The sequence below is a fragment of the Haemaphysalis longicornis genome, unplaced genomic scaffold (genome assembly GCF_048455015.1).
Source record: "Haemaphysalis longicornis isolate Haplotype H1 unplaced genomic scaffold, Haemaphysalis longicornis Haplotype H1 scaffold_10, whole genome shotgun sequence".
Taxonomy (NCBI): Eukaryota; Metazoa; Arthropoda; class Arachnida; order Ixodida; family Ixodidae; genus Haemaphysalis; species Haemaphysalis longicornis.
Window position 1 is genome coordinate 139,590,505 of NW_027526204.1, and position 12,490 is coordinate 139,602,994.

The window sequence follows — 12,490 nt, forward strand, 5'->3', positions numbered from 1 at the left end:
TCCATTTGCTTATAATTTCGTCCCTCTGTATTCATAGTTTCCACGGTAACGGGTGCTGTGTCCGCAATTTTCTTCGTCTAGGGACATGTGTTCTCTGCCTCTTTTAAGAGGTGAACATACACACACTGTAGCTTGTAGCGCTCCGACCGGTTGTCTTATACGAATCAACCATCCTGCTGAAATCTGCTTCTTTCGCGTAGATACACTACAGGTGTGATTGCACATTTATCCATGCGGTCTCTTTAGGCAATCCTTCTTTCCACAGATCTTCGATGTTATTCAAGTACTGCCTTTACAAGTTTCGTCTTCAATTACTAGCATCTGCACAGCATAAACATACGTCATCGACGCGGGATTTAGATTGGAAATCCTTAATTTGAACAGTGCGCCGAACGTCGCCGCAACAGTTAGGATAGACCTCGCCATGCAAAAAATTAACGCATGATCTGCGTCAGGACGTCGGTGACGTCACCCACCTCGCTGTCCAATCCCAGCAAGAAGAGCATGAAGAAGAACAGGAAGGACCAGAGCTGGGGAACCACGAGCCTGGACAGAGCCTCCGGGTACGCCACGAATGCCAGGCCTTGACCTGAATACGGGCGTGAAGAGGAAACGTGTTACTTTTGTACGCAGTTTTTTTAAGGCAGGAACAACTCTATGTCAACCACACGTTGTTGCAGCCATAAACGTGCCACATCTTATGCGCGCCAATGGTGGTGAAAACAGGTATGGCAGTCCTAAACAGAAGGCAGAAGCGACATGGACGAAGGGCTGGGAAAGGGGTGTACTGCTTTAGCAAGTTTTAATAAGTAAGCCTTTGTAAGTTCTTGCGAACTCGGACCCCCGTTGAATCAGCGCAAGAGGGCATTGAGACTTTGTTCAGTTTAAATTAGACCAGATGCCAATTTAAATTAATATTATTTACTTGCCAGTGTACCCTATAATTCTGCTCAACTGGTTTTGAATTTACAAAAGTCGGCTCTCTTCAAATTTTTTTCCGAACGTCAAATAATTTTTCAGCGCTATCGTTTCTTATTTATCTCATTTTTATTCCGGGTGCGCATTCTAAACATCTCCACACCGGCACCCCATTTTAATTTTTGTCCCCATCCATATGCTTGGCCACATTCCACGGCCGAAACACTGATAAAATGAACCTGGCACCCTGCGCTGTTTTTTGTACACGTTCAACAGTCCTCGCCGCCATTTGTTAGACCCTTGTATTATCTAATCGCATTCGTGCCTTTGCGCATACAAAAGGCCTGGCATACCGGCTTTGGCGACGTCCTTGATGTCGATGCCGAGCTCGGTCGACATGTTGCCCAACACTGAGAAGATGACGATGCCGCCGATTATGCTGGTGATGAAGTCCATCGTGCTCACGAACAGCGCGTCTCTGCCGAGAGGACAGAAGAAGGAGCGGATAAGGACTCCGATGCCGATGGTCGAACGTGTTTATTCAACCACGTTCATTATAACGACACTACAGAGAACACACGGGCGCGAATTTTAACCCGAAGAATGTTTCCTTTTTTCTTGCGGAGAACGTTGAAACGTTGCCACTGTTCTTGCAAGAATAAACGAACTTACAAAGGACTAAAGATGACCTCCACCGCAATGCACCAGTTGGTTTATGACCAAGGATTAGCACGGCGGCAATTACGGTGACCAGACAGGACGGAGCGCCCGTTCTGTCACCCTACTTTGGCAGAAAGAAGGAAGAATAAGGTGTGAAGGTCTGAACTGAATCTTGCTACTGTTGCATCGCCATAATTTTACGTCGCCAAATAGCCAGTTCAACCTTTTCAAGAAATTACCGAGAGAAGCAACAATCCATGATCTGCTTCATGACTGCTTCACAGACCCATCGCACTGGCCCAATCTACGGTATGATTTTTATACAACACCACGGCGGTGCAAACCCAGCGATGCCAATCCCATATTATTGGATGTTGTGAACGGGCGTACTGACCTGTGCACGGCGTTGCTGAACTTGTTGTACGACCCGAACATGATGATTCCTCCCCACGAGATTCCGAGAGAGTAGAACAGCTGCTCCGCAGCCTTGCGCCAAATCTAAACAAACAAAGAGCGGATGGCGCGATTCGTGAATCAAGACCGTTCTCATTTACCGAAACCTCAGACGACAATAACGGTGCCCGGGCGGGGCGATTTTCAACTGCGCAATAAGTACCAGGAGGGGAACTCACGTCAACTTCGAGCAGCCTGTCCCATTGGGGAATGATGAAGTACTTGATTCCCTCAACAGCTCCGGGCAGCGTGACGCCCTTGACGAGTAGAATGATCAGCACGAGGTAAGGAAACGTCGCCGTGAAGTAGACCACCTGGAAAGACGCGCACAGTGAAGCATTTTGTAATCGCTCCAAGGTATCAGAAATGCATGCCAAAGACGTGCCTTAACTGGCCCGCACGTACGCTTGGTCTCTCCCATAGGAGCGCTATTTTTTTGCTATCGCGGTTATATGCCGAGCGATAAATTCCAGAAGGTAGTAAAGCAGCAGTTGCTTATATTACGATAAATGCTTTATACGAGGCGAAGGGTTCGAGCCAAACACGTATGAGGGTTTGCATAAGCGTATATGCAGTAGGCAGACGGATTACCTTCCCGGTAGACTTGACGCCCTTCATGAGGCAGAGGAAGACGACGACCCAGCTGGCCAGCAAGCACAGGCTAAGATCCCAGCGAACGACGCCGAGGTCCTCGATACCGCTCGTGATGTTGAGGACGTAACGCCTGCGTGGGCACACGCGCGCAGAGGGAAGTTTGCTTGAGAAACCGGTTTCATCAGGTAGATTCATCGAAGGCCACAACCCATACAAGAATTATATCAGGGAAAGAAACGTAGTAGGTCTGTCATAAATGCTGCAAGCAGCCAGCAGCGGTGACTGCGGGCGTGATGGACATCCCTGGGCTATATAGTTTAGTCCTCCATTCACCTCTCATGCACTTGACAGCTCAATACTCGCGTATAGCGCAATACGGGGGCTAAGAGCCGAACTTGCGACGTCATGCGCGACACACATGGGCTGTAGCTTTTCTAATGTGCAACATGAGCCGAGTGCTGAACGGCACGAGTAAGTGCCACGGTGCGAAGATGGAAGGGATGTACTCACTCCCAGAACTGCTGGCTCGCCGTCTGAGTGGCATTGGTGCAGCTGTTGAAGCGGGCAGTGAACACGTCATTGGGGACGACGGCAGTCATGTTGTCAACCGCGAGGAGAACGCCGTTGGTCACGTTCGTGACGTTCGTGTACTCCCGAATCAGGTTCATCTCCGTCGACACGCAGCGCTCCTGCGAACACGCACGAAAGAAAAAGTGTCCCGATCTAGATTCTCAACGCTACCAACACGGAAAGCGTGGAGCAAACGGATGTTCGACAAATAATTCGCCAGGAACCTTGATAGCAGCATGTAAACGATTTGTCCATACGCAAATCTCAATGCGTATAGTTTTTTTACTCGTTTATTCCGGAATAATTTGGTGGTTCTAGATTTTTTTATAACGCTACTTGAGCCCTGGCAAGAGGCATATAGTCCCGGCAATAGCAGCCAGCCACCCCATGCCACCTTCTGGGAACACTTAGCGGTCGTTCCACTCACAGGTGCACCGCCTTAACAGTGCTTTTTATGCTCGCTTTGTATCCACCCAGTACGTTGCCTTGTTAAATTGCAAAAAGAAAAAAAAAAGCCATCACCACGCACCACGCTGCTGCTACGCACGTAGCAGGTGTCGGGGTCGGCGCCCCACCACTCGAAGCAGTCCTGCCAGGGCAGCACCGAGCGGAAGGACTGGGCCATGTAGAAGACCGTGTAGGCCAGGATCACGTTGTAGTACACGGCCACGATCAGCGACACCACCACCATGGCTGCGCCCACGCCTGTGAGGAGGAGGAGGACGAGGGGGAGAGCGCTGATGGGGTACCGCCTGATATACACCCACAGAGAGCAAGAACTTGCCCTCCTCAAGTTTGCCATCAGTCCGCGAACAGTTAAGTCACTCATTCGACCAGCAAGTAGGCAGAAAACCCATCGGTAAAGTCAAGTCGATCCGTCACCCAATCTGTTATTAATTTAGCGAATCCAGTAACAGTTCGTTAATCGATTAGCAAATCGGTTAGCAGTGAGTTGGTAATTCAGTCAAATAATTATGCATTCACACAGTCGTAAGGTTAAGTATTCAACCATTCTGTTGAGCACGTCGATAAACCGTTCAGTAAATAATTAGTCAAACGGCTAATAAGTCAATCAACTACCCGGACCGCTAACAGGCGAATGTGAATCAATCAAGAAGTCAGCAAATCTATCAATCGTACAAGCGTCCACTTACGCGAGCATTTGGTAGCCCCACAGTGAATCAATCAATCAATCAATCAATCAATCAACCAATCAATCAGCTTACCTTTTGCGACCGGCAGACACCTCCATATCGACATCGGTCCGAGGCTTGTGAACTGACCGACTGCGACCTCCATAAAGTACATAGGCTTGCCGACAAGCACCATGAGGATGACGTACGGTAGAAGGAAAGCACCTGAAAAAGCGTGGGTGGGACAACAAAAACAACAGTCATTTAGGTTAAAACAATCAACACGTGGATTATCAATTCCACTAAATTTAATGGGACCTGCTGCCTGGAAGCCGCCCTATTTATTTAACTACAGTATCGAAAGCCCGTATAGACTATTTTGTTGCCTATTTGTAATAACAATCTCCCAATTTCGCTAAACACAGTTTCCACGGGCTTGAGCACGACAGAAAGTCGAGATGTAATGCGTGGAAGTTGTCTTAGATGAGCGAGCAGATTGTCCAGATAAACTACGCTCAGCGATTTTTTTTTTTTTTTTTCTCTTGCACGCAACGCGGCTGTCCCGTCGACAAGTTGGGACAACATCCGCGATGTGACATTTCGGTGGACATCGTACCTCCTCCGTTCTGGTAGGCCAGGAAGGGAAACCTCCAGATGTTTCCGATGCCCACGGACAGACCGATGCAGGACAGGATAAACTCGGCCTTGTTGGCCCACTGCCCGCGTTCCGGAGACTCAGCAGATTCGACGTGGCCGGCGACCGACTTGAGCTCCATGGCCGAAGGCTGGTGCACGGCGCCATTCTGCAGGGAAGCATTTGCAGATTATACTCACAGTAATGGCTAAATCGCAGAAGCGCGTCCACTCTTAGCGGAAACATGGGGGGTCAGCCCAATTACCTCATTGGGACCCGCGCGCTGCAGAAGTCAAGGCTTAGCGGTACCCTGAACGAAAATTAATTAGCGGGAAAGACAGGAGGCCCCGGGGCGGTGCCTCTGGCTCTTAGCGGGCTACACTTAGCACAAACTCTATGCGCATGCGCGTTGTCATCTGGACGACAGTTGCTGGCGCTCAAAGAAGCACATGTGCCGTGTGCGAAGCTACCGGGAACCCGTTTATCGCTACTGCGTTATATTGCCACTAGGCATAAGGTAAGAACCGTGGAGTGCGCCCCCTCGAGAAAATCTGGGAAGGGGCGATGTCTAGAGCCATTCGTCCGTCGACCGAAGTCTGACGGCCGCCTTGGGTGTAGATGTCTACAAGCAGCAAAAGGTGGCGCCTGCGGATCATTCCGGAGTGAAGGCTGCGTGTTGCTCTAGATTTCGAAGAGGACGGCTCAGTAAACATGCGCGCGCGAACAAAGCGCCGGTGCAAGAAGGCAACCCTTGGCAGATTATAGCTGGGGTCCTGGTGTGGCGTAGTACTGGAACGAATGGGCTTTGGTTCTTCGGCCACTGGGCTTTCACGCATCCTGAACTCTGTGTACATAGTTCGTGCGTTCTTTTTAACCTTAATCTTAATGGTTACGGTAGAGACCTCTCACCCGCCTGCTGTAACGGGTATAACCGCATGAAAATTATCATCACCATCAATTGTTCCCATGCCCCATGAATGTCCAGAGCAGGTGCTGTGGATGTGCATCATATACCACTGGCTAGCGAGGCTAAAGGAAACGTCTAATCAGAGTTCTTAACGGGCCCTAAAACGCAACGTACGCTAACACCAAGACTCTTCAAGGCTTGACCACAAGAGTGGCCTCATACAAAATGTGTCGAGATGCCAGCACTTCAGGTGGCGCCACTGCGTCTATTCCGCGCAGAACAGCGATGTATAGCAGCGGGTGCGGGTCTAATATATCACGAAACCGAATAGGGACTGCAAAAAGCACCCAACGCTTGTAAAAGCTTCACCATGAAAACTGTAGAAGATAAGGACTTCCGCGTGGACAAAGATTTTGAAGCAGTAGTGGTTTCCCGGGAAGTACGCCCACGGATAAAAGTTTCCAGGGTGCGATTTATTTAACCTTTCAACAAGTTCATTCCTCAGTTCCCTGCTTGGTGGCTAAGCTAGCCTGTTACGCTTGTAGTGGTGATACTCTGAAACAAATGCTGAGTCATACGACAGCAGATGAATTAATTTTGACAGTCGAAATCGCGTCCTGTAAACCCTTCTTCCCGTGTGTACTTATTGGCGAACTGCAAATCGGTCGGCGACAGCAACTTCCCACTGCACAAACTTGTAGGTATTTATGTATTCCGCACGAATACATATGTGTGCGAAGGATGCACACCGCTCATTGGGGCGACAGATATCTGGCTCAGAGCCTCTACTACACTATGTAATAGTGGAGGCGTTTCAGGTCGTACCATACCCACACAGTATCTCGGGATGTCGTAGACAAAATTATGTTGTAATTGCGTTGGATTTCAATGTTATAAAGGTCAATATAGGCCGCTGGCCAGTTGCTCTAATACAGTACATGCCCATCGATCGTACTGCCTTTGTAATTCTAATACTCTGGCCCCACCGGTTCACTGAACGAAATCCGTTGCTCTGACGAATACAAGAAGCGACCGTGAACAACCCATAGAAGCGACGAACTTACAACCGAAGGTTTGCGGATCAAAAAAGGTCCCACATCACGCATCCAGTCCTTCCGAGGCATCAGCGTTATGCAGCCGGCGATACAGCCGGCCGCATTTCTACGGATCTCGGTCGCCTGCTCTAAATCCTTCTGTACACCCCGCTGTCATAATCACACCCACTCGACACACCACGGCGACTGCATTGTCTTACGTCAGGCGGGCACAGCCCCGCCGTAACAAAGCCAGGATTCCCTCGCGCCGTCGTCGGCGGTTCGGCCTAATTTCCTCAGGGATTGCAAGCGCGCAATGTACCGGAAGCTGGAGTCGAGCCTTGGCCGTTCGGCGGGTATTGCACGGGACACACTGCGCTCATCGCGATTCCGGAAATCCCTGAGGTGAATGTACGGTAAATATGCCACTCTCTGCCTCAATGACAGTGAACTAATCTCAGCTGCTCGTACATTGCCAACCCAGGTGAGTAACAACAACAGATCGGTCCAAACAAAGTATACTTGCACGTCGCAAAGTATACAACCGTGCATCTGTGACCCTCTTTTTCATGATTGGGGCATCAACGCCGCTTCATCTTGTAGCGCGTCGTCCAGTGTATTTCTTTTCTTGGTCAAAGTCTTTTCCGCGCCTGTTTTCACGATGAATCAACACCAACTCGCCCAACTTTCCATCCTGTTAAAATTAACGTCGCACTGGCCTCCTCGAGGTACAGCATTGTAGAAAATTTTCTATGTATCCTCCTACACTCCAATTGCACGTGGTTGGAAAACTCTGCGATGGCCTTCATAAAATGCAAAGTTCTAATTTGGTGTCACGAACAATCAGAGAAAAAAGCCTTGCCTGCAGGCGCCGTAACGGTCGCGTATACGTATTACATTACATCACCTATAGGGTTCAGTAACGTCTCACGCAAACATGGCACGTCTACGGCGGGAATCCTATGAGCAGTATGCACAAGTATAAGAAAGGGGGGAGACACACAAAACGTTCGCTTTGGCTTCGTACTCGTACGGCAAAATGCACCAAAAAGTGCTAACGTCTTCGAGGGACCCATTGCACTGTATACAAGCAGCAGCGACGAACGTTCCAAGTCACGCGACTTGCGGATACGAGAACGTAGCCGTAATGGCAGCGATACGCACCGCGCGGTAGCCGAACGATGCTTTTATTTTGTAATGACGCTGAGGATTTTGCCCAAAACTGGGTGAAAGAAGGAAGGGGAAGTGGGAGCCTTCCTGAATTCCTCCCCCTGCAGCCCTTGCGCGAGTGGCATCTTCGGCCAGTTGAACGGCCTTGACCTGCATTTCGGGGTCAGAGCTAAGCAATCAGGTCTTTATTTCTGTTATCCAAGCCATTCAGAATAGCCAAAACCTCATCCGAACAAGATGGCTTCCCGGTCAATCTCTTCTCCCACGTATGCGCAACTTCGTCCACCAACGTCAACCTCGTCGTCGTTGCAGCCGTCGCCGAAACCGCGGCTACCAAGGTAAAAAAGAAAGGTAGTAGCCTTATAAAAACTTGTCCAATGGTTACGAAATCGCGTACGCGCCACATTACCTCACGTAACGACAATGTCCGAGTCTCTCGCAACGGTTTTCAACACCCCATCGTGGTAGTTAGCAGGCAAATGGAAGCGACGAAAGAGAGCGAAGCAGCGGGGCGGGAGCGCGGGCTCCGCGCAGCGCGCGCGGCGTCGCTGAGAAGAAGCGCAACCGGCAGCAGGCTGCAGGCAACCCCCGCTCGGCCCCCCAGGCGTCCCGATGTCCAGCGGACGGTGCTCCCCGAGCCGTGCGGCGATCGTGGTCACCGTGGTCACCCTCGGCCTGGTCACCACCGCCGTCGTCGTACACAAGCTCTCCAAGGCGAACCAGGAAGAAGACCCCGCCCAATCCGGGGCATGGTACGACCCCCCCTTGGCCCGTGGGCCTTGCATCTTCGATCAAGCCACCTACGCTAGAAATGGACGGCGTCTCTAGCGATGCCGAGGGATACAGAGGATGGTGGACCTGTACGTCTCTAGTACCGGTAATGTGGCCTTAGACTCGCATCCGTCTTGCTTGGCAATACTGCGAGCATTTGGACCGTCATTTACGTCTGTGGAGCCCTTTAAGGCTGTTCATAGGACTCGGAAATAGCGCAACGTGTTCCGTTTCCCCTTCTCGTGAACGCAGGAATCGGACGTCGCCCAAACAGCCGAGGTTTCTAGAGACACGGGGAGTCACAAAGGTCTCCGTGCGAGAGCGTCCCTTCACGGGACGGATTCGCGCTGCTGCTGCTGCTGCTGCCGCCGCCGCCGCTGACGCGGCTATGGCCCCCTCCCCGTACGATGACAGGCGTGGTTGGTACACTCAGTCGCGCGGCAAGGCCGGCCTCCGCAAACACAGGCACGCGAGTCTCGTGTGCAGTCGCGAGGTGTGCGAGAGACAGGACGCCTACGTCCACGCCAGGCTGGACCAGCTGCAGGAGCCCTGCGAGAACTTCTACGCATTCGTGTGCTCGCGAAGCTGGGCCACTCGCAACGCAAAGGTTAGGGCTCCACATTGCTGTCTCCATCGTTGTCGTCTTCGTCACCAGCCGCATTGTCTCATTTGGTGCAAATACATTTGCAAATTACCTCGAACTTCCGCTATCTATGTTTTCCCAGTGTGGTGTCAATTACCGACTTTCGACCGTGCTTTAGATTCGCCCACTTGCATAGTCTGCAACCACCGCGATAGCATAGTAGCCGATACGTCCTGCTGCTGCGCAAAACGCACCGTGGTTCGGTTACTGTCATGGTGGGTACGTTTCTACTGGATGCGCATTACAAACACTCGTTGTCGATGTGCGTAGAATAGCAGAATTGCGACAGCGTAGCATCCTTAGCTGCCTACCTTTTATTCTGTGGCATTCTAATCGTGTTAGGCAATGTTGTACCCAAAAGCTGCCATTCCTGAAGTATTAGAGAAAACTATGTGCGAGTCCTTTGGATGGAATGAAGTGGGTTCGAAACTGCGACTTCTGCATTCTTTTCCTAGAAACATGACGCATTCCGTTTTCTGGTTCTTTTAACAGCCCGACGATGCCCCTTACCGGTCTCAAACGACGGCGAAGCTCATGTACGACATCCCGAAGACGCTGAAGCGGTACTTCCAGCTGAAGCAGAAGACCTACTACGATTTTCCTGGAAGCTTCATCAGCCAGTCGCTCTTCTTTATACCAAACTGCACTTCCATCTACAGCCGAAACGGCCTCGGTTGGGATCCGTGGCAGGAGCTACTTGAGAAACTGGGTCTAAGTGGTTGGCCGTTCGCGGCTGTCTCGGCTGATTGGAACATCTCCGGTGTCGCGGGCTTCGTCGACAGCACACTCGGGATCTTCCCGTTCACCGAAGTGAAGGTCGTGAGCGAGTACAGCCAGGGCCACTCTGTGCAGCTGGACGTGCCCAGCACGATTCTGCGCCGTCACCAGCTGCGGTACACGAGCCAGAACCTCTTCAACTACAGCCAGGCCGTTGCGAAGGCGCTCAGTGTCCTCAACGTGTTGGAGAACGTCGAGCTGCTCGCAGAGAACATTGTCATCCTCGAGATGAGAATGGAGGAAGCCGTGGAAATGAAGAAATTCGTCCCGCCACAGGCTCGCAGAAAGGAGGTGACGTCACTTCCGCAGAGCCAAAAGTGGAGCTGGAAGGACTACATCAACGTCATCTTTCAGTTCCCGCTGAACAACATAGACCACGTGGAAGTGCTGGCTCCCGAGTACCTCGTGGACGTGGCGGACATCATGGACAACACGTCCTACACGACGCTTGCCAACTACATCGGCTACCGAACGATGGTGCACCTGTCTCCGCTGCTTCCAGACGAGGCGGAGTTCCTGGTCCCACTCAGCAGGGACAAGATGGTCCTGGGTGTGGGAGAACGCTTCCAGGCCTGCGTTCACTTGCTTGAAGACCTCTTTCCTTTCGGGATGCGCATGTTCACTCTCATGACACTCGGCGGTGACAACCCGTTGAAGTACTCGACAGCCCTGGACAGCGAGGTGGAACGCATGTTCAACCACACCCGGACCCTCATGGCAAACCTAGCCCAGAACGCCTACTGGCTCAACCCCGTCGAAAAGGTCATCGCCAAGGAGAAAATATTCAACGTCAACTTCGACTTCATGGCCAGCGCCGTGCGGGACCTGAGCATTCCGGCGCTCTACTACGACCCAAAGGCGCCCCCGTTCGACGGGCTGAAGCTCCTGCAGAGCTTCTACGCCATACAGGCTCACACCAAGAAGACGTACTTCGACCCGTGGCATCGATCCATGGACCTCGACAACCGGCACCACGTGAGCAGTCTGCACCCGGACATCGAGTACGTCTACGGGAAGAACCACCTGTTCATGCCTTACGCGGTGCTGGCGTTCATGCGAGGCTTGACGCAAAGCGTGGAGCCCTTGTTCGTGCCCATCATCGCGCAGTTCCTGATCAAGGGACTGTTTTTCGCCGTTGACGACAGGGGTTCTTCGGTGGACCACAGAAACAGGTGCGTGCGCTCTTGAGATACACTGCCATTCGACAGGAGGGACGCAGGGCCTTACGTGTTATAATATCGGGAAGGTCTAAGCAATTCGGTTTTGTTAGACTACCCGTAGTCGAAGTCCAAACAATCTGATTCAAGCATGCGTGAAAAGACAATTCACGTCACTTGTTACGGCTCGAAAGGGTCCGACGTCAGCACAGCGGGTAGACTGCTTTTTGCAGGCCCCCGTTCCGAGTTAAGTGGTTCCACTGCACGCTATCTTCAGCTCAGCTATCTGGGACCACAAACTTTAAAGGGAAGGATGATCAGTCTCATCGAGCTGAGAAACGTCCAGTTAAGGAAAACCGCTGGCCAAAAGACGCTTCCAGCACGTCCAATAACTCCGCGCAGGATCGTCGACTGGTGGAGCAAGGAGACCGCCGAGAAGTACTCGCACATCCGGGACTGCTTCTACAAGCAGTACCAGGAGGAGATGCAGCTGAAGCTCCCGGACATCGACATGGTGGGCGACATGGCGGACAACATCGCGGACAACGCGGCCGTGGCACCGCTGTACGACTACTACCTCAGCCGGCTCGGCATGGACACGTTGACGGCCAGGCGGACCAGGGCGCCCTTCGGCGGCTTCACGCTCGAGCAGATCTTCTTCGTGTACTACGCGCTGACCCAGTGCGACCACCGCAGCCTCGCGTACGCCAAGCGCGTGCTGGGCTTCGGCCAGACCTCCCCGGAGATCAAGGTGAACATCCCGTTGCGGAACTTCGCAAAGTTTTCGGAGGCCTTCGGCTGTCAGCCGGGCAACGAGATGAGCCCCCAAGACCGCTGCCTCGTGTGGTAACCAGCGGCGGCCGGCAGCGGGTCTAAAATAAAGCCTGTTGGGACTGAAACGACTCAAGTTTCGGTTTGTATAGCGCGCCTTGATCTGCGCACCGTTTGGCGTCAGAGCTCAGAAACTGAACGCAGAATACTTGGGCTATTTGTTTCAACCTAGGCGGTTGAACCGGTTATGTTTTAACCAGTGATTTTCTTTACCATGTGATTTCATTTATTTGCCCAC

The 12,490-nt window shown here is 51.9% G+C and overlaps 2 protein-coding genes across 2 annotated transcripts in view; one reads left to right on the top strand and one right to left on the bottom strand.

The window, feature by feature from the left end:
- The window catches only part of LOC144159468 (sodium-dependent proline transporter-like), a 40,319-nt gene that overhangs the window by 5,926 nt on the left and 21,903 nt on the right, over nt 1-12,490 (bottom strand). The window contains exons 3-11 of the mRNA XM_077690980.1: nt 4,945-5,131; nt 4,422-4,553; nt 3,725-3,900; nt 3,136-3,314; nt 2,623-2,755; nt 2,211-2,345; nt 1,973-2,076; nt 1,272-1,396; nt 477-589 (exon numbers count right to left, since the gene is read on the bottom strand). Coding sequence (XP_077547106.1) covers nt 477-589; nt 1,272-1,396; nt 1,973-2,076; nt 2,211-2,345; nt 2,623-2,755; nt 3,136-3,314; nt 3,725-3,900; nt 4,422-4,553; nt 4,945-5,131 — 1,284 coding nt within the window. The remainder of the gene's footprint in view (nt 1-476; nt 590-1,271; nt 1,397-1,972; nt 2,077-2,210; nt 2,346-2,622; nt 2,756-3,135; nt 3,315-3,724; nt 3,901-4,421; nt 4,554-4,944; nt 5,132-12,490) is intronic.
- On the top strand, nt 8,511-12,302 carry LOC144159469 (neprilysin-21-like). Its single transcript, XM_077690981.1, has 4 exons — nt 8,511-8,825; nt 9,097-9,451; nt 9,980-11,436; nt 11,824-12,302. Exons 1-4 carry the CDS (start codon nt 8,686-8,688, stop codon nt 12,269-12,271), a joined length of 2,400 nt encoding a protein of 799 aa, XP_077547107.1. The 5' UTR covers nt 8,511-8,685; the 3' UTR covers nt 12,272-12,302.